Source organism: Pristiophorus japonicus, chromosome 13 (assembly GCF_044704955.1).
Source record: "Pristiophorus japonicus isolate sPriJap1 chromosome 13, sPriJap1.hap1, whole genome shotgun sequence".
NCBI lineage: Eukaryota > Metazoa > Chordata > Chondrichthyes > Pristiophoridae > Pristiophorus > Pristiophorus japonicus.
Genome location: NC_091989.1, coordinates 7008646 through 7031548, shown reverse-complemented (window position 1 = coordinate 7031548; position 22903 = coordinate 7008646). Strand labels below are relative to the sequence as shown.

The window sequence follows — 22903 nt, the reverse complement described above, 5'->3', positions numbered from 1 at the left end:
TTCTGTGGCAGAGAATTCCACAGGTTCACAATTCTCCGCTGCACTCCCTCAATAGCAAGCACATCCTTCCTCAGATTAGGAGACCAAAACTGCACACAATATTCAAGGTGTGGTCTATTTCAGCACTGGACTACTTCCCCAGCCTAATCAGCCAGTAAGGGTATTTTTTTTTTTGCCTTGGCGAGTCCTCCACTCGGGTTTGGCGCAATGCGAATTAGCGTCAGTTAGTCTTGTGTGGTCAGAGCGGAGATTTGAGCTTCCCCCATCCACCCGCGGCCAGCCAGCCCCAGCCCCCAGCCCAGCCAGTCCCTCCCCAGCGCTCCAGCTCTGCTCCGGGGGCTGGCTGCAGTCTTGCTCTGCCGCTGGTGTCGCAGTGTTTGGGCTACACTGTTGCTGGCAGATTCTCACACACAGACACACAGAAGCAATTCTGGGGCGGGCTGATCCTTGCGGTCCAGTGAATGCAGACACACTGTTACTACCCTCTCCTTGTATGCCTTTGTTGTGGCTTGCCCTCTGCTCTGCAGCTCTGTGAACAGACAGACGCCTGGAGAATAAAAGCACCCTCGCTTTTTGCACTGAACACAGAGAGAGGCGGCGACTGGCGAGAGAGGCAGAATAAATAACAACAGTGACAGCTGAAGAAAACCAGGAAGTGTCAGCTTGCAAAAAAAGCGAGAAGGTGACGAGCAAAAATCCCACATCTGATTGGAACCCTTGTTTATATTTATTATTGTATATTTTTTTTGATTTTGTGTGTGGGGCCACTGCAATGGCGCGAGAGAACGAGGAGATGTCTTGGAAAAAGCAAGCAGACGATATTAAGAAGGTTTTCGAATTCAAGGAAATCCTGGGGACGTGAGTACCGTAGAATGGGATAAGCTGCATTCATTCACCCAGCGGCTGCACCCGGCGTCTTTATATCAGCTCAAACTCTGCATTATATATTCGGGACATTTTGTTTAAATGTGTCCTGTTCTTGTATGTAGCGAGGTGAAAATGTGTTTAATGCCCAAATTGTCACTCTACATAAAACATGCAGCGGCCACTAATGTCACTTATTGCTCCTTCAAGAAATGTGTGTCAGAAATTGTGATTTTTAGATTATATATATATAAAGTTTGGCTCTCCATTTTTCTTTATGGTGACTTGCGATTTCCCAATGACCTTTAGGATTGCTCGAGGAAAATAAGGGTTTGCACCCTGGAGCTAGCTGATGCACTGGGACGTTTATTGCCAACTTGGATAGAATTGTAGATGTAATTGTAGAGGTTTTTTGTTGTTGCGATAAGCTCGCTGTTGAACCTGCAAGAGTGTTTCATGGTGATGCGGTTGTCAGCAGCAGGATGTTGCTTAATATTGGTCCTGCGGGTTGTTTCAGTCGTCTCCCCCATTGTTGTCATTTTGTAGCCTCGTGAAAATAAAACACAATGCTGTTTGGCGACCAGCAAGCATGTCATGTGCACAGGGAGATGGAATACTGTATCTAACTGTTGGCTGCAGCAAATAAGAGGTGTAGCAATCTTCAGGTTATGCCACAGTGTCTACACTCAACAAACACAGGGCAGTGATTAATATCTGCTGTACTGAGTTGTCTGCGTTTTACCTGCCCCCACAAGTTGGCTGCCTTATTGAATGACTTGCCCAATTTGTATGCTGAAGGGTAATGCATTTATATACTGGAGATTGAGGACTTAAGCAGCTTAACTGGCTTGCAACAATTCCTTCAGTTCCAAAGTTGCACTGGGCGGCATTGCAAGAAGTGACATTCTGAAACTGAAATAAGCTTCAGAAAATAGACTCTGTGGAGAAACTCGAATTCAGAGGGGTCCAGTTTCTTTTTACCTTGAACAGTCAAGTGAGACTGTGCAGCTTCATATCCAGTGGCTTAAACCCTGCCCCATGTCACCTGGTCTTAAACCCTGCCCCATGTCAATTTGTATTCTGGAAGGTGATGCATTTATATACTGGAGACTTGCTACTTGTAGCTCTTAACTACCCAGAGCCCTTCTACAACAGGAAGGGGATATGGGTGCCTTTAGGCGAGGGCTTTGATAACCGTGGTCGGGGCCATAATCTGAAGAAAGAAAGACTTGGATTTATATAGCGCCTTTCACGTCCACCGGATGACTCAAAGCGCTTTACAGCCAATGAAGTACTTTTTTTTGGGAGTGTAGTCACTGTTGTAATGTAGGAAACGCAGCAGCCAATTTGTGCACAGCAAGCTCCCACAAACAGCAATGTGATAATGACCAGATAATCTATTTTTTTGTTATGTTGATTGAGAGATAAATATTGGCCCCAGGACACCGGGGATAACTCCCCTGCTCTTCTTTGAAATAGTGCCATGGGATCTTTTACATCCACCCGAGAGAGCAGACGGGGCCTCGGTTTAACGTCTCATCTGAAAGACGGCACCTCCAACAGTGCGACGCTCCCTCAGCACTGCACTGGGAGTGTCAGCCTAGATTTTTTTTGTGCTCAAGCCTCCGGAGTGGGACTTGAACCCACAACATTCTGACTCAGAGACGAGAGTGCTGCCCACTGAGGCACAATCATTCCTTGAGATGGATTAAAAAACACATCTGAGCAAGGTGTGGACTACCCTCCTCCTGAGGGAATCCCTGGAAAGTGAGGATATAAGACAGACTTCCCTGCATTTTGTAAGCTATAATTTATGAGAATTTCACGTTTTTCACTGCTTTTTTATTTTATCAAACCTTATTTTGTTTTTAAAAAGGCCAACATGTCCCTCATTAGCATACAGCTTCATCCTTGAACAACTCCTGTCAAAACCCATAATGTTTTTAGAATGACTCAATACAAACAGTCTGATTTGTTAATTGGGACAATAGTTTAGACTGATTGCTCAGTGGAATGTCTCTGGAGATTAAATTTACATAAAGTTAATTTAATCGCTCCTTTTTTTTCTTTTCTTTTTCTTTCAATTTTCTTTGAAAAGCATTTAACAAATGTGTAGGTTCCAAAAGACATTCAGTACTCAAATGGGTTAATCGGCACTGTTTGAGTTCCGTGAATTGTGGTGTGGGAGTTTTTTCGTATTACCGTTTACTGCTCTTGTTCCCCCTACATTTTATGGCTGCGCTACCGTTTTAGGGGCTGTGCAAACCATTTAAAGCTTCACATATGCACACAATCTCCCGTTCAGAAGCCAGTAATCAGCCTGTGTGGGACCTCCATGCAGTGGCCATGCAGCTCAGGGCAACGTTGGTTGTGACTAGTTTACTTTGAACATCTACGCTTCTCTAATTCTGTCCTCCTGGGCATCACGTTTTAAAATTCTCATTCGTGTTTTCAAATCCTTCCATGGGCCTCGCCCCTCCCTATCTCTGTAATCACCTCCAGCCCCACAACCCCCCCGAGATGTCTGCGCTCCTCTAATTCTGCCCTCTTGAGCATCCCTGATTATAATCACTCCACCATCGGTGGCCGTGCCTTCAGTTGCCCGGGCCCCAAGCTCTGGAACTCCCTCACTAAACCTCTCCGCCTCTCTACCTCTCTACCTCTCTTTCCTCCTTCAAGACGCTCCTTAAAACCTACCTTTTTGACCAAGCTTTTGGTCACCTGCGCTAATTATTCCTTATGCAGCTCGGTGTCACATTTTTTGTCTCCTGTGAAGCACCTTGGGACGTTTCACTATGTTACAGGCGCTAGGTAAAGATAAGTTGTTGTTGTTCTCCCTTTTTGTGAATCTGATTGCAAGTTAGCAAATCAAGAAGTGCTACGTGCTGGGTACAGTTCCCAGGACACTGGCTCCTGCCTTCTGGCCCTTTGTCCAAATCACCATTCTTCACTTCTGAGGTGGGTAGAGGGTGTCAGTGCTCTCTTCCAGATACAACGCGGGCCAAAGCTCATCCTCTCCTCCCCCAAAATTCTCACATATGCATTTTCCAGAGGGAGGCACTGGCTGGCGGTTACCTGCAGAAACCCTGGCCCGTTATTTGTGGTCATCGACGAAGGTGTCGCGCCCTCGCCCCAAAGGAAGTTGCCCCGAGAGACCTCGCGGTCTCCGTGGTTTGCCATTCTCGACGTGCAGTTCATTGCGGCGCTGTGTAATGGAGCTTCTCAGCAAAGAGCTGCAGCGACATCATCGAGCTGTCTAAGCAGCCAATCGCATTGCAGAATTCTCACAGACAGCAAACCAGGAAATGAAAAGCACCGATTAGCCGCACTTTAAAAAAAAAAAAATGTTGCAGAGGAGCTAAATAAAGATTGGGACGTTGACATGGGTCTAAGGTCAAAGTTGAAATATCATGAACAAGCTTTAAATTTTTAAAAAATTGTAATTTTTATCATAAAGGAGAAATGTGACATTCCACAGATATAAAAATTTGTTTTTCAGGGCCATGACATTTGTTTAACAGTCAATTCACTTTTAAAACCCCAGTTACACCTAATCCAACAAGGCTTAACATTTAATGGGGTATTTAACAGCGATATTAGCACGGAAAGGCCCAAGTTTATGTAAGTTCCACTCAGTTCACTGATTGCCGGCTGGTGGGAGGGAGTGTGTGGGGCTTCACAGCACAGCTGATGTGAGAGCAGTGAATGATTGACCGCAACTTCAGGATTTCCGCGTTAGGATACGCATGCACCAAATCCTGAAGTTGCGGTCAGTTTCAGAGAAGCAACAACATGATACACTGGCAGTTCGCTGCTATTGCCCACCGCAGAATCCGGGCCATAGACTGATTCCCCCAAACCCCCACCCTCCTTCCTGCCTCCCTGGGGGATACCCTCCAGTTGGAGTTAAACAACAACAACTTGTATTTATATAGCACCTTTAACATAGTGAAACGTCCCAAGGTGTATTGTACGATAAAAATTTGACACCGAGCCGCATAAGTAGAAATCATCAGGGCAGGTGACCAAAAGCTTGGTCAAAGAGTTATGTTTTAAGGAGCACCTTGAAGGAGGATAGAGAGGCGGAGAGGTTTAGGGAGGGAGTTCCAGAGCTTGGGGCCCAGGCAACAGAAGGCACGGCCACCGATGGTGGAGCGATTATAATGAGAGATGCTCAGTAGGGCAGAATTAGAGGAGCGCAGATATCTCGGGGAATTGTGGGGTTGGAGGAGATTACAGAGATAGGGAGGGATGAGGCCATGGAGGGATTTGAAAATAAGGATGAGAATTTTGAAAGCCAGTTTAGGTCAGCGAGCACAGGAGTGATGGGGAGCGGAACTTGTTGCGAGTTAGGACACGGGGTTTTGGATCACCTCTAGTTTACGTAGGGTAGAATGTGGGAGGCCAGCCAGGAGTGCGTTGGAATAGTCAAGTCCAGAGGTAACAAAGGCATGGATGAGGGTTTCTGCAGCGGATGAATTGAGGCAGGGGCGGAGACGGGCGATGTTACGGAGGTGGAAATAGGTGGTGTTAGTTATGCTGCGGATATATGATCGGAAGCTCATTTCAGGGTCAAAAACAAAAATAAGAGGGGTGGGGGATGGAAGAGATACTGAATGTATAGTTGCTGGAACAAACAATACAGTTGTTTGCAAGAATGAATTCCACACTAAAGAGTCGTATTAGTTATTCACTGTTTTGAAAAGCATTCATGTCCATGAAAGACATTCAGATTGATTCTTTAAAAAAAGAATAAATTCAGGGAACTGTAATCAAGAAAATACAAATTGCATTTTTGTGTTAATTGATATGTTAGTTGCTGCAATTTGTTTACCGTAGTTAGAATGTAGAATATGTGAAAGCATTGTGGCTGGAAATAGGATTTTTACTTAAAAGTTATCTTTGGAAAGTCTTCAGACATGAGCGCTTCTCCAGAAATCAGTTATGGAGTATGCTGCCACTGCATGGGACCCGTACCACACTGGAGACACCGAGAAGCTGCAGGCTGTCCAGAGACTAGCTGCTCGATTCTGTATGAACGACTACAAACAGACCGTTACTGCGATGCTGGAAGCCCTGGAGTGGGAAGCGCTTGAGAAGAGGAGAAGGAGGGGGGAGGAGGAGGGACTTGAGGCTCCATTATGCCTCGATCGATCAGTGGATACACTGGAATCAGAGTGGAAAGCGAGCTGCAACACCGCTGTGCGGAACAACAGATCGCCAAGCGGGAATAGCCCGAAACTAAGGAGAGGAAATAAGTGCACAGGTTCAGCTTTTTCCCCACCAACGGTTTATAGAATCAGAGAAATTTACAGCACGGAAGGAAGCCATTCGGCCCATCGTGTCCGCGCCGGCCGACAAAGAGCTACCCAGCCTAATCCCACTTTCCAGCTCTTGGTCCGTAGCCCTGTAGGTTACGGCACTTCAGGTGCTCACCCGAGTACTTCTTAAATGTGGTGAGGGTTTCTGCCTCTACCACTCTTTCAGGCAGTGAGTTCCAGACCCCCACCACCCTCTGGATGAAAAGAACTTCCCCTCAACTCACCTCTAAACCTCCTACCAATTACTTTAAATCTATGCCCCCTGGTTATTGACCCCTCTGCTAAGGGAAATAGGTTCTTCCCATCCATTCAATCCAGGCCCCTCATAATTTTATACACCTCAGTAACATCTCCCTTCAACCTCTTCTGTTCCAAATAAAACAACCCCAGTCTATCCAATCTTTCCTCATAGCTAAAATTCTCCAGTCCTGGCAACATCCTCGTAAATCTCCTCTGTATCCTCTCCAGTGCAATCACATCTTTCCTGTAATGTGGTGACCAGAACTGCACGCAGTACTCCAGCTGTGACCTAACTAGTGTTTTATACAGTTCTAGCATAACCTCCCTGCTCTTGTATTCTATGTCTCGGTTAATAAAGGAAAGCATTCTGTATGCATTTTTAACTACCTTATTGAATTGTCCTGCTATCGTTAAGTGTCTGTGCCTCATTGTTAAAATTCTCCAGTTCAGGCAACACCCTCGTAAATCTCCTCTGCACCCTCTGTCATGCAATCACATCTTTCCTGTGGAGTGGAGCCAGTTAGATAATGAAATAGTAACAGCAAGCTCACTAGACAAATCAAGTCGCTGGAGAAATACCACCAACGATGTCTCCACAAGATCCTACAAATCCCCTGGGAGGACAGACGCACCAACATTAGCGTCCTCAACCAGGCCAATATCCCCAGCATTGAAGCACTGTCCACACTTGATCAGCTCCGCTGGGCAGGCCACATTGTCCGTGTGTCAGACACGAGACTCCCAAAGCAAGCGTTCTACTCGGAACTCCTTCACGGCAAACGAGCCAAAGGTGGGCAGAGGAAACGTTACAAGGGACACCCTCAAAGCCTCCTTGATAAAGTGCAACATCCCCACCGACACCTGGGAGTCCCTGGGCCAAAGACCACCCTAAGTGGAGGAAGTGCATCTGGGAGGGCGCTGAGCACCTCGAGTCTCGTCGCCGAGAGCGTGCAGAAACCAAGCGCAGGCAGCGGAAGGAGCGTGCGGCAAACCAGTCCCACCCTCCCCTTCCCTCAACCACTGTCTGTCCCACCTATGACAGGGACTGTGGGTCTCGTATTGGACTGTTCAGCCACCTAGGACTCCGAGGGACTGCCTATGATGATGATGATGAGACAAATTAAAACATAAACCGAAGAATTTGAATGAATAATTTCACTGTTGTGTCGCCCAGCGACCTCGCCCCTCACTAAGTTGGCGGACTGCAGCTAGACTGCCTGTGCCGAGTCAGCCTGGGCAAGGCACGACAAAACAGCATTTAATCACACGCTGCACCTGGCATACAGACAGTACACCAAAGCAAAGCATTCTATCCACCTCCTACATATATATCCCAATTTCCACGCAGTACAGGGGAGATGAAACAAGAACCATGCAGAAAATCGAGTTGTTCATTAAGCTTGTTACAGACGAGTCAGAGGCTACAATTTAATGTTCTGGTTACTGCCCCCAAAGGCCACAGTTTGTTTTCTGTTTTGCAATCCCGGGTCACAAATCTCTGCCGTTTTCAAGTGGGGGGGCAGGATTTGTTAATTAAACTGCTGTCAGTAGTTGACCCGACAAAATATACTAAGAAATAACAGGGGATTGTCGTTCATTCAGAACATGCTCCTCGAAAGTGTTGTGACGCGAGACAAAGACATGATCATTTCATTACAGGCTTTAACCATATTTCATCGCACATTTTAACAAGCTGGCTTAGTCTTTTGAAAGTTGACGTGAGCCCATTGGTAACGCTCTCGCCTGAGAGTCAAAAGGTAGCGGGTTCAAGCAGCACTTCAGGATCTGAGCACATAATCTCGGCTGACACTTCAGTGCCTTGACAGAGGAGTACTGCATTGTTCCAAGTGCCAGCATTTTGATGAGATGTCAACTGAGGCCAAGTCGCCCTGCTCGGGTTTTAAAATTCTCATCCTTGTTTTCAACTCCCTCCATGGCCCTCGCCCCTCCCTATCTCTGTAATCTCCTCCAGCCCCACAACCCCCCCGAGATATCTGCTCTCCTCTAATTCTGCCCTCTTGAACATCCCTGATTATAATCGCTCCACCATTGGTGGCCGTGCCTTCTGTTGCCTGGGCCCCAAGCTCTGGAACTCCCTCCCTAAACCTCTCCGCCTCTCTCTCCTCCTTTATGACGTTCCTTAAAACATACCTCTCATCGGCCCAAATATCTCCTGATGCGGCTTGGTGTCAAATTTTGTTTTACAATACTCCTGTGAAGCACCTTGGGATGTTTCACTATGTTAAAGGCGCTATATAAATATAAGTTGTTCTTGTTGTTCAGGTGGATGTACAAGATCACACAGTACTGTTATGAAGATGAGCAAAGTTTAGATCTCCCAGTATTCTGGCCAACATTTACCCCTCAACCAAGACCATCAGAAAACCGATGACTCAGTTGTTTACCTTGCTTGTTGGATCTTGTTGTGTGCAAATTGGCTGCCACGTTTGCCGACAAAACAGCAGTGACTCCACAATAATGTTTGAGCTGGAAAGCGCTTTGGGAGATCCTTAAGATCTCTTGTCTTTTAGCACATGAACACTAATGCTCTTGTAATTTCTTTCCCTGTAATTTAAACTGAGGCATTAACTAGTTTATGTTAAATTAGCAGAGGAAGAAATCTTCACGACCGATCTTCCTTGTTAATCATTTAATATTGTCATGTAATTTTATTTCTCGAGTTATGTTTTATAATTGTTTTGCAATTAGGAAGTTGATTTGGTAATGACAGGAACTGTGTCTTCTGCCTTCTCATCTCAAAATGGAGTATAATGTTGGAAAGTGTGAGGTCATGCACTTTGGTAGAAAAAAAAATCAAAGAGCAAGTTATTATTTAAATGGAGAAAGATTGCAAAGTGCCGCAGTACAGTGGGACCTGGGGGTACTTGTGCATGAAACACAAAAGGTTAGTGTGCAGAAACAGCAAGTGATCAGGAAGGCCAATGGTATCTTGGCCTTTATTGCAAAGCGGATGGAGTATAAAAGCAGGGAAGTCTTACTACACCTATATAAGATATTGGTGAGGCCACACCTGGAATACTGCGTGCAGTTTTGGTTTCCATATTTACGAAAGGATATACTTGCTTTGGAGGCAGTTCAGAGAAGGTTCACTCGGTTGATTCTGGGGATGAGGGGGTTGATTTATGAAGAAAGGTTGAGTAGGTTGGGCCTCTACTCATTGGAATTCAGAAGAATGAGAGGTGATCTTATCGAAACATATAAGATTATGAGGGGGCTTGACAAGGTGGATGCAGAGAGGATATTTCCACTGATGGGGGAGACTAGAAATAGAGGACATGATCTTAGAATAAGGGGCCGCAAATTTAAAACTGAGATGAGGAGAAATTTCTTCTCTCAGAGGGTTGTTAATCTGTGGAAGTCACTGCCTCAGAGAGCTGTGGAAGCTGGGACATTGGATAAATTTAAGACGGAAATACACAGTTTCTTAAACGATAAGGGAATAAGGGGTTATGGGGAGCGAGCGGGGAAGTGGAGCTGAGTCCATGATCAGAGCAGGCATGATCTTATTAAATGGCGGAGCAGACTTGAGGGGCCATATAGTCTACTCCTGCTCCTATTTCTTATGTTCTTATGTAAACTCATCTGTTTTAAAAAAATATTCGTTTATGGGATGTGGGCATCCCGAATTGCCCCTTGAGAAGGTGGTGGTGAGCCGCCTTCTTGAACCACTGCAGTCCATGTGGTGAAAGTGCTCCCACAGAGCTATTAGGGAGGGAGTTCCAGGACTTTGACCCAGCGACGATGAAGGAACGGCCGATATATTTCCAAGTCAGGATGGTGTGTGACTTGGAGGGGAACGTGGAGGTGGTGGTGTTCCCATGCGCCTGCTGCCCTTGTCCTTCAAAGTGGTAGAGGTCGCAGGTTATGTTTATAACAAGAGCAGGGAGGTTATGCTAGAACTGTATAAAACACTAGTTAGGCCACAGGTGGAGTACTGCGTGCAGTACTGGTCACCACATTACAGGAAATATGTGATTGTTCTAGAGAGAGTACAGAGGAGATTTACGAGGAAGTTGCCACAGCTGGAGAATTTGAGCTATGAGGAAAGATTGGATAGGCTGGGTTTGCTTTCTTTAGCACAGAGGAGGCTGAGGGGAGATTTAATTGAGGTGTATAAAATTATGAGGAGCCTGGAGAGATTGGATAGGAATGACCTGTTTCCCTCAGCAGAGAGGTCAATAACCAGTGGGCATAGATTTAAAGTAATTGGTAGAAGGTTTAGAGGGGAGTTGAGGAGAACTTTCTTCACCCAGAGGGTGGTGGGGGTCTGGAACTCACTGCCTGAAAGGGTGGGAGAGGCAGAAACCCTCATCGCATTTAAAAAGTACTTGGATGTGCACTTGAAGTGCCGTAACCTACAGGGCTACAGACCAAGAGCTGGAAAGTGGGATTAGGCTGGGTAGCTCTTTGTCGGCCGGCACGGACACGATGGATTGAATGGACTCCTTCTGTGCAGTAAATTTCTATGATTCTATGATAAGGGCATTCAACCAAGAGAAGCCAGAGATGGACCATTGCTTAATGTATGCTCCAGTAACTTGGTTCAGAAATTGATTGGATTTGCATTTGAATTTCTATCATCATCATCATAGGCAGTACCTCGGAATCGAGGAAAACTTGCTTCCACTCTTAAAATGAGTCCTTAGGTGGCTGAACAGTCCAATACGAGAGCCACAGTCCCTGTCACAGGTGGGACAGATAGTTGAGGGTAAGGGGTGGGTGGGACAGGTTTGCCGCACGCTCCTTCCGCTGCCTACGCTTGGTTTCTGCATGCTCTCGGTGATGAGACTCGAGGTGCTCAGCGCCCTCCCGGATGCACTTCCACCACTTAGGGCAGTCTTTGGCCAGGGACTCCCAGGTGAGATGAGGTGAGATTGCAGAAGAAAGTTCTGTCGAGAGTAGCAGCTTTGCTTCTTGTGTGCTACGGTGGCCTTATTGATCCAGAAGTGCTTTTTGACCCAGTTGCTTCTTTGGCAGACTCAGCGAACCCGGGCCAGAACGGTATGGGGTTCCCACAGAACATAGTCGAAAGCTTAACTCTCTTCTACACATAACGGGCCCAAAATTGCCCAGGAGTTGCTCTGTTTTTTTGGGAGCAACTTGATTTTTCTGGAGTATCTTAAAAATCCCCATTTTGCACATTCAATTTGCGCCAGTGTAAGTGAGTTAGTTAGGATTTTTTTAGTTTAGTTTAGTTGCCAGCCACCTAGGCCCGTTTTGGCCATTTAAGCCTCTTTGGACAGTTACTAGTTGCTCCAAACTAACAGGCCAACGTATGTGGCCACTTGTGGCCGCACAGAAAACCCTTGCGGAGAGTTAAGAAATCAGCGCAGGTAGCCAGAGATGGGGGGGGCAGGGGGGAAGGGAAGCGGAGAGGACCTTGCAAAGCACTAAACAACATTCAAGAAGCATAAAAACCATCAATAATAAATCAAAAATAAAACTTAAGTCCTACCTTCCTAACTTGGCCCAGGAAGCCAGCAGGCCGGCCGATGTCAGAGGCCACTAGGCCGGGGATAGGTACGGGCGGGACGACCGGGCGGGAGAGCACAGGGGACTGGCCACACGCTTGCAGAACACACACACACACATGCAGGCTAGGCTGGACTCACACAACACACAGGCTGCAGGAATCAACGGACAGGAGGCTGGGCGGCTGGTGCGAGAGGCCACTCGGCCCGGGATAGGGGCAGGACGCATCGAGTCCCAGGCTGCAGCACGCATCATTGTCATCATGGGAGGAGCTACTGCGCATGCGCGAACGCTCTAATGCGCATGCGGACAGCTGCCGGCACTCTTTCACGCGCAGGACCCTAGCTCCGCCCCCCCCAATGGAATCACCATGCCGCGCCAAGCCCCGGGAGAGTCGACAGAGCGGCCAGAATCCGGGGACATCTTTTTGTCGCCGTTTTGAGCCTAGGAATTCGACGCATTTCACATGAAAAAATGGGTGGGCCAAATTTGGGCCCATTAAACTTGCTGTAGTAAAATGATTCTGCTCATAGAATCATAGAAATTTACAGCACGGAAGGAGGCCATTTCTGTCCATCATGTCCGTGCTGGCCAACAACTGGCTATCCAGCCTAATCCAACTTTCCAGCTCGAGGTCCGTAGCCCTGCAGTTTAATAAGAACATAAGAAATAGGAGCAGGAGTAGGCCATTTGGCCCCTCGAGCCTGCTCCACCATTCAATAAGATCATGGCTGATCTGATGATGGACTCAGCTGCACTTCCCTGCCCACTTCCCATAACCCTTCACTCCCTTATCGCTCAAAAATATGTCTATGTCCGTCTTAAATATATTCAATGACCCAGCCTCCACAGCTTTCTGGGACAGAGTTACGGCACTTCAGGTGCACATCCAAGTACTTCTTAAATGTGGTGAGGGTTTCTGCCTCTACCACCCTTTCAGGCCGTGAGTTCCAGACCCCCACCACCCTCTCAGTGAAAAAATTTCCCCTCAAATCCCCTCTAGACCTTCCACCAAATACTTTAAATCTATGCCCCCTGGTTGTTGACCACTCTGCTAAGGGAAATAGGTCCTTCCTATCCACTCTATTCAGGCCCCTCATAATTTTATACACCTGTGTAAGGACTCCCCCAGTCTCCTCTGTCCCAAATAAAACAACCCCAGCCTATCCAATCCTTCCTCATAGCTAAAATTCTCCACTCCCGGCAGCATCCTCGTAAATCTCCTTTGCACCCTCTCTAGTGCGTACACATCTTTCCTGTAATGTGGTGACCATAACTGCACGCAGTACTCTAGCTGTGACTTAACTAGTGTTTTATACAGTTCAAGCATAATCTCCCTGCTCTTGTATTCTATGCCTCGGCTAATAAAGGCATGTTTGATCTTGACTACCTTAGATCCATCTGGATTTCTGAAATCTCAACACACACACAAGCTGTTGAGTGCGTTGAGAGTGACTCAGCTATTTCCATACTGCGGTCTGAGAAATCTCCCTATCCTGGTGATTGCCTGGCTGTGCTGTTACACTTTCTACCTTTACTATATAGTGCCCAACTGTTGGCTTTAGTTGCTACTGGGTGTTACGTCCCTTGACATGATCAATGTCTGTAAATAGCACATGCTTTACACTGTTGTTTACATGGATCATGATAGAATGCTGGTAAGAACATTGATATCAGAGAGAATATGTACAACAGAAAACGGCTAGTGATAAATGAACACACTGCAACAGCATGTAAGATATCCATTCTTGTTTTTGTTTGCCAGAAGAATAGAGAAACATAAAGGTGTTACTAAAGCGAGAGACTGTGGAGGGGTGTGATCGGGGCCCAGGAGAGGCATGAGTTCGGGGCCAGAGGCCCAGGGGCAGCACAGGCCAGCCCACACTGCGATATGTGTGCGCACTAGGTCTGTGCAGCAGAGCAGGTCTCCAGTCGTCTTCAGTCGTCACTGGACCAAGACCTGGCTCTGTCAAGCCCGTGTGGTGGCTGGTGTGCAACGGTCACCCCACGTTAAAAAAATCCACGCATGGGGCATCTTCCGCCCTTCAGGATGTAGTTCGGGATCTGGAATATTAGGTCCTGTAATGTCTGTAAGCTTGTAATGCTTGTAGCTCCACACTGTGGATGTGGACGTATTGTGTACTGCAGCTGCATAGTTAATCATTAAACAGAACGGGCAGCTTTCCGGAGAGTTCCGAGAGAGCAGCCTGCATGTTAGGAAGCTGTGTGTGCAGTGCTTTCTGAAGATATCACATTTGGTGATCGAGGATGAGATTTTTCGGATGTTTAAAGCTTAAATTTTGTTGGTGAAGGATTCAGCCAGCCAACCGAAGACTTTGGAAGTTTCTGTCTTTGAAAAAAAAAGCTACAAAATCCGAGGTAAAAGACAGCACACGGTGTGAACAGCTCGAGATTAAAAATGGCAGGTGTAATCAGATATTTGGGGGAATATAGACACGACCGGGAATGTTTTAAAGCGAATGTGGATTGGCTAGAAATGTATTTCACTGCAAATAACATAATCGAAGTTCCAGACAATGCAGTCCAGAACCGGCTGTGTTGGAACGTAAGAAAGCGATCTTATCAGAGGCAGGTCCGGCATTATACAAAACCCTTGTAAATCTGCTTGTGCCTGACAAGCCAAAAGACACAACGCTTAAAGAGATTTTAACGAAGCTAGAGCAGCACTATAATCCCAAACCGTTAGAAATTGCTGAAAGCTATCGTTTCAGGATTTGGAATCAAAAGGCGGATGAAAGTATCGCTGATTACATCATAGCATTAAAAAAGCTATCGATGCACTGTAATTTTGGAAACTTTTTAAACCGAGCATTACAGGATCGTTTCGTTTGTGGGGTGAAAAATGATGTGTGATCAGAAGGAAGTTATTAATGACAGGTGACTTAACTTTTGAGATTGCTTGTCAGACAGCGAGGTCGATGGGCATGGCCGAACAATATTCCTAAGAATTAAATAATAATTACGGTCGTCAGTCAACCGAGGTAAATCACCTGCAGGTTCAAAGTAAAAGACGGCCAGGGCCGAAAGTCTCAGAAACTGCAAATTCTAACAGAGCATCGAAGTCGTGCTATAGGTGCCTGGGACAACACATTGCTCAAAGTTGTCCATACGTGAAGGCAGATTGTTTCTTCTGCAGAAAGGCTGGGCATCTTGCGAAGGCATGCCGACTGAAGGGTAAACCAGTTTTTGAAGCTACGAGTCCAGTGTTCAAAGCTATGAGTAAAAATCCCAAGAGACTACATAGCATGGAAGAACAACAACAGGACGAGGAGATGTTAGAGTTACACGTCATCAGGAGCACGAGGTTAACGGACAGCGATTCGTAAAGCATCAAAATCCACATAGATGTTGCGGGATTCAAGATACCAATGGAAATTGACACGGATGCCTCCATGAGTGTAGTACCGGAGTCACTATACCGCGACAAATTGCGTGATTTTCAACTGAAGAAATCCAAGATAGAGCTGCGAGGCTACTCGGGAGAGAAAATTCCTGTGGTAGGTCGTATCACCGTACCGGTGAAATATAAAGATCAATTTCAGAACTTGCCTCCAATAGTAGTGAAAGGAGACAAGCCTGCCTTACTAGGAAGAAATTGGTTGAGCTCACTGAAGCTGGATTGGAGTAAGATTTTCTGTGTGGAAGCGAGATTTTCATCAACGGAAGAGGTTATCAAGCAGTATTCGAAGGTGTTCTGCGAAACAGGCAGTCCGATCCAAGGCTTCAAGGCAAGTGTCAAGGTACAGAAGGACGCTAGGTCGGTTTACTACAAGCCACGTTCCGTACCATATGCACGCAAGGAGAAAGTTGAGCAAGAACTCAAAAGACTAGGGACTGAGAACATTATTTGTAAGATAGTTCGATGTAATTGGGCTACACCCATTGTTGTTGTACCTAAGTCTGATGGTAAAGTAAGATTGTGTGGTGATTATAAAGTAACCGTAAACCAGGTTTCAGATGGTAATGTCCCCAATACATTGCCGAATGTAGAAGATTTGTTCACAACACTGACAGGTGGTCAGATCTTCTCAAAACTGGATCTTACGAATGCCTACTTACAGCTTGAATTAGATGAGGAGTCCAAGTCATGTTTGACTATAAATATTCATCTAGGCCTATATCAGTTTAATAGGCTACCGTTTGGAGTGTCTTCTGCCCCTGCCATATTCCAAGGGGTGATGAACCAGATTTTGCAAGGTATTGAAGGGGTAGTATGTTATTTGGATGACATACTAATTTCAGCACCAAATAGGCAAATTCATAATAAAATATTGAATGAAGTCCTCAAACGGCTAGAGAAGTACAGAGTACGAGTGTCTGCTCGTAAGTGAGAGTTATTTAAAAACTCAGTGGAGTACTTAGGGTACAGAGTAGACAAAGATGGTTTACATCCAACCATGGAAAAATTGGATGCGATCAGAAATGCACCCACTCCCAGGAATGTCACTGAACTTCGTTCATTCTTGGTTCTTTTGAACTATTATGGGAAGTTCCTACCAAATTTGGTTACAGTATTACATCCACTGAATGAACTTTTGAAAAAACAGGTCCCATGGAAGTGCTCAAAAGAATGCGATACAGCATTCAAGGAGTGTAAAAGCAAATTGGTAGAGAGCACCATGTTAGTTCACTATGACATATCTAAGGAGATTAAGCTAGCATGTGATGCCTCTCCATATGGAGTTGGGGCAGTAATCTCTCATGTATCAAGTAGTGGGGAGGAGAGACCAATTGCTTTTGCTTCACGTACTCTCACTGCCAGTGAGAAAAATTATGCGCAAATTGAAAGGGAAGCTTTGGCATTAATTTTTGGGGTCAAGAAGTTTCACAAATACTTGTATGGTCGTAAGTTTACCATTGTTATGGACCATAAGCCCCTAACAGCAATCCTCCACCCAAAGTCCCCAGTTCCAACATTAGCTGCAGCCCGAATGCAGAGATGGGCTTTGATTTTGTCAGCATATACATATGATATTGAATACAGACGATCAGCTGATCACAGTAATGCTGATGCAATGTCTAGATTGCCTTCTCCATCACAAGTTACACCCGTTAGGGAAGAAGTGTTTTATTTTTCATACATTGATGAACTGCCAGTCACAGCTGAAGAGATTGGTAGAGCAACCAAACGTGACCCAGTGATGTCAAAGGTGTATGAGTATATTGCAAATGGATGGCCAAATCCAGGAGAGAATCAGAATGAAAGTCTGAGTCCGAGTCAGGAAAGCAAAGAGCCTGAAGTTAGAGTGAGTTCAAATGAAAATCAAGGAAATTCCGTGGAGAAAATGTTCCTCAGGATGAGCCTCGAATGAGTTTAGATTCGAGACCATGTTTGGAAGGTTCTGTTCGAGAGTGAAGGTATCCTCTTTGAAACAGAAAACAAGTGGTAAAGTTAAATTTGTAAATATGTATAAAAATGAAAGTTATTTATGATGTTTGTTATGATGGCTTTTTCATTAAGGAGGGAGAAGTGTAATGTCTGTAAGCTTGTAATGTTTGTAGCTCCACACTGTGGATGTGGACGTATTGTGTACTGCAGCTGCATAGTTAATCATTAAACAGAACAGGCAGCTTTCCGGAGAGTTCCGAGAGAGCAGCCTGCATGTTAGGAAGCTGTGTGTGCTGTGCTCTGTGAAGATATCACAGGTACTTCATTGAAACACCTGTGAACTCATCCCTTTTTGGCATGGAAGCAAGTCATCCTCGTTTCGAGGGACTGCCTATGACTAAGTTCCAAAGTTAGTCAGTCCGCATTTTATGTGGCAGAGTGGGACCTCATTTAGCTGCTACGACAGCGGGGGATAAATACCACCCAGGAGAAACAGAAACATCACCTACACCTTTAGACAATAAGAAACTGAATGGGATAAAAGAGCAAAAGGATCTCAGGATACAGATGAACAAATCATTAAAAGCAGCATTGCAGATCAGCACAGCAATTCAAAATGCTCACAAAGCACTGGGATATATTTCCAGGGGTATAGAATTCAAAAGTAGTGAAGTTATGCTAAACGTGTATAGGGCCCTGGTCAGTCTGCACTTGGTGTACTGAGCACAGCTCTGGTCTCCGGACTACAAAAAGGACATAGAAACACTGGAGAAAGAACAAAAGCGGATTGCCAAGGATGGCACCAGAACCGAGAGATTTCAGCGATCGGGAAAGACTGAACGGACTGGGGCATTTTTATTTTGAAAAGAGAAGACTTAGAGGAGACCCAATAGAGGTTTTTTTAAATGATGAATGGGTTGGACAGGGTAGCAGTGGAGAGAATGTTCCCACCTGTGGAAGAATCCAGAACTAAGGGTCATACATACAGGATAGTTACTGATACATCCAATAGGGAAATGAGGAGAAATCTCGTTACTCAGAGTGATGAGAATGTGGAACTCGCTACCGCAGGAAGTGGTTGAGGTAAATCACTGAGAGTGGGCAAGGGGGAACCAGTGGCTGTGGTGTATTTGGACTTTCAAAAGGCTTTTGACAAGGTCCCACACAAGAGATTGGTGTGCAAAATCAAAGCACATGGTATTGGGGGTAATATACTGACGTGGATAGAGAACTGGTTGGCAGGCAGGAAGCAGAGAGTCGGGATAAACGGATCATTTTCAAAATGGCAGGCAGTGACTAGTAGAGTGCCGCAGGGCTCAGTGCTGGGACCCCAGCTATTTACAATATACATCAATGATTTAGATGAAGGAATTGAGTGTAATATTTCCAAGTTTGCAGATGACACTAAACTGGGTGGCGATGTGAGCTGTGAGGGGGACACTAGGAGGCTGCAGGGTGACTTGGACAGGTTAGGTGAGTGGGCAAATGCATGGCAGATGCAGTATAATGTGGATAAATGTGAGGCTATCCACTTTGGGGGCAAAAACGCGAAGACAGAATATTATCTGAATGGCGGCAGATTAGGAAAAGGGGAGGTGCAATGAGACCTGGGTGTCATGGTTCATCAGTCATTGAAAGTTGGCGGTGAAGAAGGCAAATGGTACGTTGGCCTTCATAGCTAGGGGATTTGAGTATAGGAGCAGGGAGGTCTTACTGCAGTTGTACAGGGCCTTGGTGAGGCCTCACCTGGAATATTGTGTTCAGTTTTAGTCTCCTAATCTGAGGAAGGACGTTCTTGCTATTGAGGGAGTGCAGCGAAGGTTCACCAGACCCGGGATGGCAGGACTGACATATGAGGAGAGACTGAATCAACTGGGCCTTTATACACTGGAGTTTAGAAGGATGAGAGGGAATCTCATAGAAACATATAAGATTCTGACGGGACTGGACAGGTTAGATGCGGGTAGAATGTTCCCGATGTTGGGGAAGTCTAGAACCAGGGGACACAGTCTTAGGATAAGGGGTTGGCCATTTAGGACTGAGATGAGGAGAAACTTCTTTACTCAGAGAGTTGTTAACCTGTGGAATTCCCTGCTGCAGAGAGTTGTTGATGCCAGTTCATTGGATATATTAAAGAGGGAGTTAGATATGGCTCTTACGGCTAAGGGGATCAAGGGGTATGGAGAGAAAGCAGGAAAGGGGTACTGAACGAATGATCAGCCATGATCTTATTGAATGGTGGTGCAGGCTCGAAGGGCCGAATGGCCTACTCCTGCACCTATTTTCTATGTTTCTATGCTTTCATAAGGAAAGTAGACGAGTACATGAGAGAAAAGGAGATGGAGAGATATGCTGAAAGGGTGAGACGGGAGGAGACTGTGTGGAGTTTGAGCACCAGCACAGACCAGTTGGGCCGAATGCCCTGTTTCTGCGCTGTATGTTCTATGTAATAGTTAATGGGGAATCCCCTGCAGCGTGGCGGCATACCACTCCAGGGAGCAGCACGTGCTGGAGCAGGAGAGCAAGGGCAGTGAAGAGTGATGTCACTAAGGTCCAGGTCGGTGATTGGAGCGTGGGCAGGTACATCAGGAGCGGCGAGGTCGGGGCGAAGGAGCGGCGAGAGATTGTGGAGCGACATGATCAGGGCCCAGGAGGGGTGCGAGTTTGGGCCCAGAACAGGCGAGGGCCCAGGGGCAGCACGGGCCCAGCCCACACTGCGATTTGTGGGCACACTCGGCCCATGCAGCAGAGCAGGTCTCCAGTCGTCTTGGTTAACCCTTGCCACTGGACCAAGACCTCGCTCCGTCAAGCCCGTGTGGTGGCTGGTGTGCAACGGTCACCCCACATTAATAAAATCCACACACAGGCATCTTCCACCCTTCAGGATGTCGTTCGGGATCCGGAATATTAGGTCCTTCATTGAAACACCTGTGAACTCATCCCTTTTTGGCGTAGAAGCAAGTCATCCTCGATATGAGGGACTGCCTATGATGATGACAGGTGAAGGGGGATTGGCCGAGAGGTGAAGGGGGATTGGCCGAGAGGTGAAGGGGGATTGGCCGAGAGGTGAAGGGGGATAGGCCGAGAGGTGAAGGGGGATAGGCCGAGAGGTGAAGGGGGATAGGCTGAGAGGTGAAGGGGGATAGGCCGAGAGGTGAAGGGGGATTTGCCGAGAGGTGAAGGGGGATTTGCCGAGAGGTGAAGGGGGATAGGCCGAGAGGTGAAGGGGGATAGGCTGAGAGGTGAAGGGGGATAGGCCGAGAGGTGAAAGGGGATTGGCTTACTGCTAAAAAGGGGATTGGCCGACAGGTGAAGGTGGGTTGGGCAACACATGAAAGGGGATTTGATGACAATGTATAATTGAACCAGGGTGTGCTGATGGAACTCAGCCCCCATTTTAAAGTCATACATTCTATCTGAGGAGGATTCTAGGACTTGGGGGCATATTCTAAAAATTAGAGCCAGACCTTTCAGGAGTGAAATTCAGAAACACTTCTACACACACAAGATGGTAGAAGTTTGGAACTCTCTTCTGCAAATGACAGTTGATGCTGGGTCAATTGTTAGTTTTATATCTGAGATTGATAGCTTTCTGTTAACCAAAGGTATGGGCCAAAGACGGGCATGTGGAGTTGGCTCCACAGATCAGCCCTGATCTCAGTGAATGGCAGAACAGGCTCGAGGGGCTGAATAGCCTCCTCCTGTTCCTATGTTCCTATCCACAGTCCCTTGTGGCAGAAAATTCCAAAGATTCACCACCCTCTGAGTGAAGAAATTTCTCCTCATCTCAGTCCTAAATGGCCGACCCCTTATCCTGAGACTGTGCCCCCTGGTTCTAGACTCTCAGTGAGCTAACAAACGGGCCATCACAATTCTTATTTTAACAAAAGCATGAACCCATTTATTTTCAATCGTTATCGTTGCAACGCCCCTGCGCCCCTTCTTGCCCTGTCTGGCTGGCTCACGATCCATTTTTCCTTCACTGTGCAACTGCAAAGCAATTGGATTTCTGCTTGTTCAGAATGTCGAAGGGTTTGAAGTGACAATTTGGTCCGTATTTTAATTCTGTTTTAAGTCCGATCATTGCACCAAATGAAGCTGCTGAAAGCTATCCAAGATAAAATATGTGAACAGAACAGGAGACGCGGCAAAGTGGTATCGTGGCCTTTATTGCAAAGGGGATGGAGTATAAAAGCAGGGAAGTCTTGCTACAGTTGTACAGGGTATTGGTGAGGCCACACCTGGAGTACTGCGTGCAGTTTTGGTTTCCATATTTACGAAAGGATATACTTGCTTTGGAGGCAGTTCAGAGAAGGTTCACTTGGTTGATTCTGGGGATGAGGGGGTTGACTTATGAGGAAAGGTTGAGTAGGTTGGGCCTCTACTCGTTGGAATTCAGAAGAATGAGAGGTGATCTTAATGAAACGTATAAGATTATGAGGGGGCTTGACAAGGTGGATACAGAGAGGATGCTTCCACTGATGGGGAAGACTAGAACTAGGGGGCATAATCTTAGAATAAGGGGCCGCCCATTTAAAACTGAGATGAGGAGAAATTTCTTCTCTCAGAGGGTTGTAAATCTGTGGAATTCGCTGCCTCAGAGAGCTGTGGAAGCTGGGACATTGAATAAATTTAGGGGGGGGGGGGGGAGGGAAGGAAAAGAGAGGAGATCATAAGATAGAAAGGGGGGGTATTGGAAGTGGAGCTGAGTCCATGATCAGATCAGCCATGATCTTATTGATTGGCGGAGATGGCTTGAGGGGCCGTATGGTCTATTTCTTATGTTCTTATAATCCAGGGAGCAAATGCCTGGCATGAATCACTGAGGTTGGTTAATAGTCTCCTGCTGTTGCTGGACAATTGAACAACATGGTTTGTGTCGACGTAAAGTAGTTTTAGCTCTTATTGCAAACTATGTGGTATAATTTCTGGGCAAAATTCTTCAAGTAGTTTCGGGTACGGTAGCATAGCGGTTATGTTACTGGACCAGTGATCCCGAGACTTGGACTAATGATCCGGAGACAGGATCTGGGGAATTTAATTCTCTTAATTAATTCAATCTGCAATAAAAAAAAGTGTCAGTAACGGTGACCATGAAACTACCGGATTGTCATAAAAACCCATCTGGTTCACTAATGTCCTTTAGGGAAGGAAATCTGCCGCCCTTACCCGGTCTGGCCTATATGTGACTCCAGCTCCACAGCAATGTGGTTGACTCTTAACTGCCCTCTGGAATGGCCACACAGGTGTATTCAAGAAGGTGGCTCACCACCACCTTCTCGAGGGCAATTAAGGATGGGCAATAAATGCTGGACTTACCGGTGATGCCCACATCCTGTGAATGAATAAAAAACAAATCGAATTCCGATAGACACCAACTCCAGAGATAATCCGTTGGGCGGGCCACATTGTCCACATGCCCGACACAAGACTCCAAAGCAAACGCTCTACTCGGAACTCCTACACGGCAAGCGAGCTCCAGGTGGGCAGAGGAAACATTTCAAGGACACCCTCAAAGCCTCCCTGATAAAGTGCAACATCCCCACCGGCACCTGGGAGTCCCTGGCCTAAGTGGAGGAAGAGCATCCGGGAGGGCGCTGAGCACCTCGAGTCTCGTCGCCGAGAGCGTGCAGAA

The 22903-nt window shown here is 46.4% G+C and overlaps 1 protein-coding gene across 1 annotated transcript in view; it reads left to right on the top strand.

Moving 5' to 3' along the window:
- The first annotated feature begins 772 nt into the window (after nucleotides 1-772).
- The window catches only part of camk1da (calcium/calmodulin-dependent protein kinase 1Da), a 602900-nt gene continuing 580769 nt past the window's right edge, over nucleotides 773-22903 (top strand). The window contains exon 1 of the mRNA XM_070896562.1: nucleotides 773-858. Within this exon, the coding sequence (XP_070752663.1) occupies nucleotides 773-858 (86 nt within the window). The remainder of the gene's footprint in view (nucleotides 859-22903) is intronic.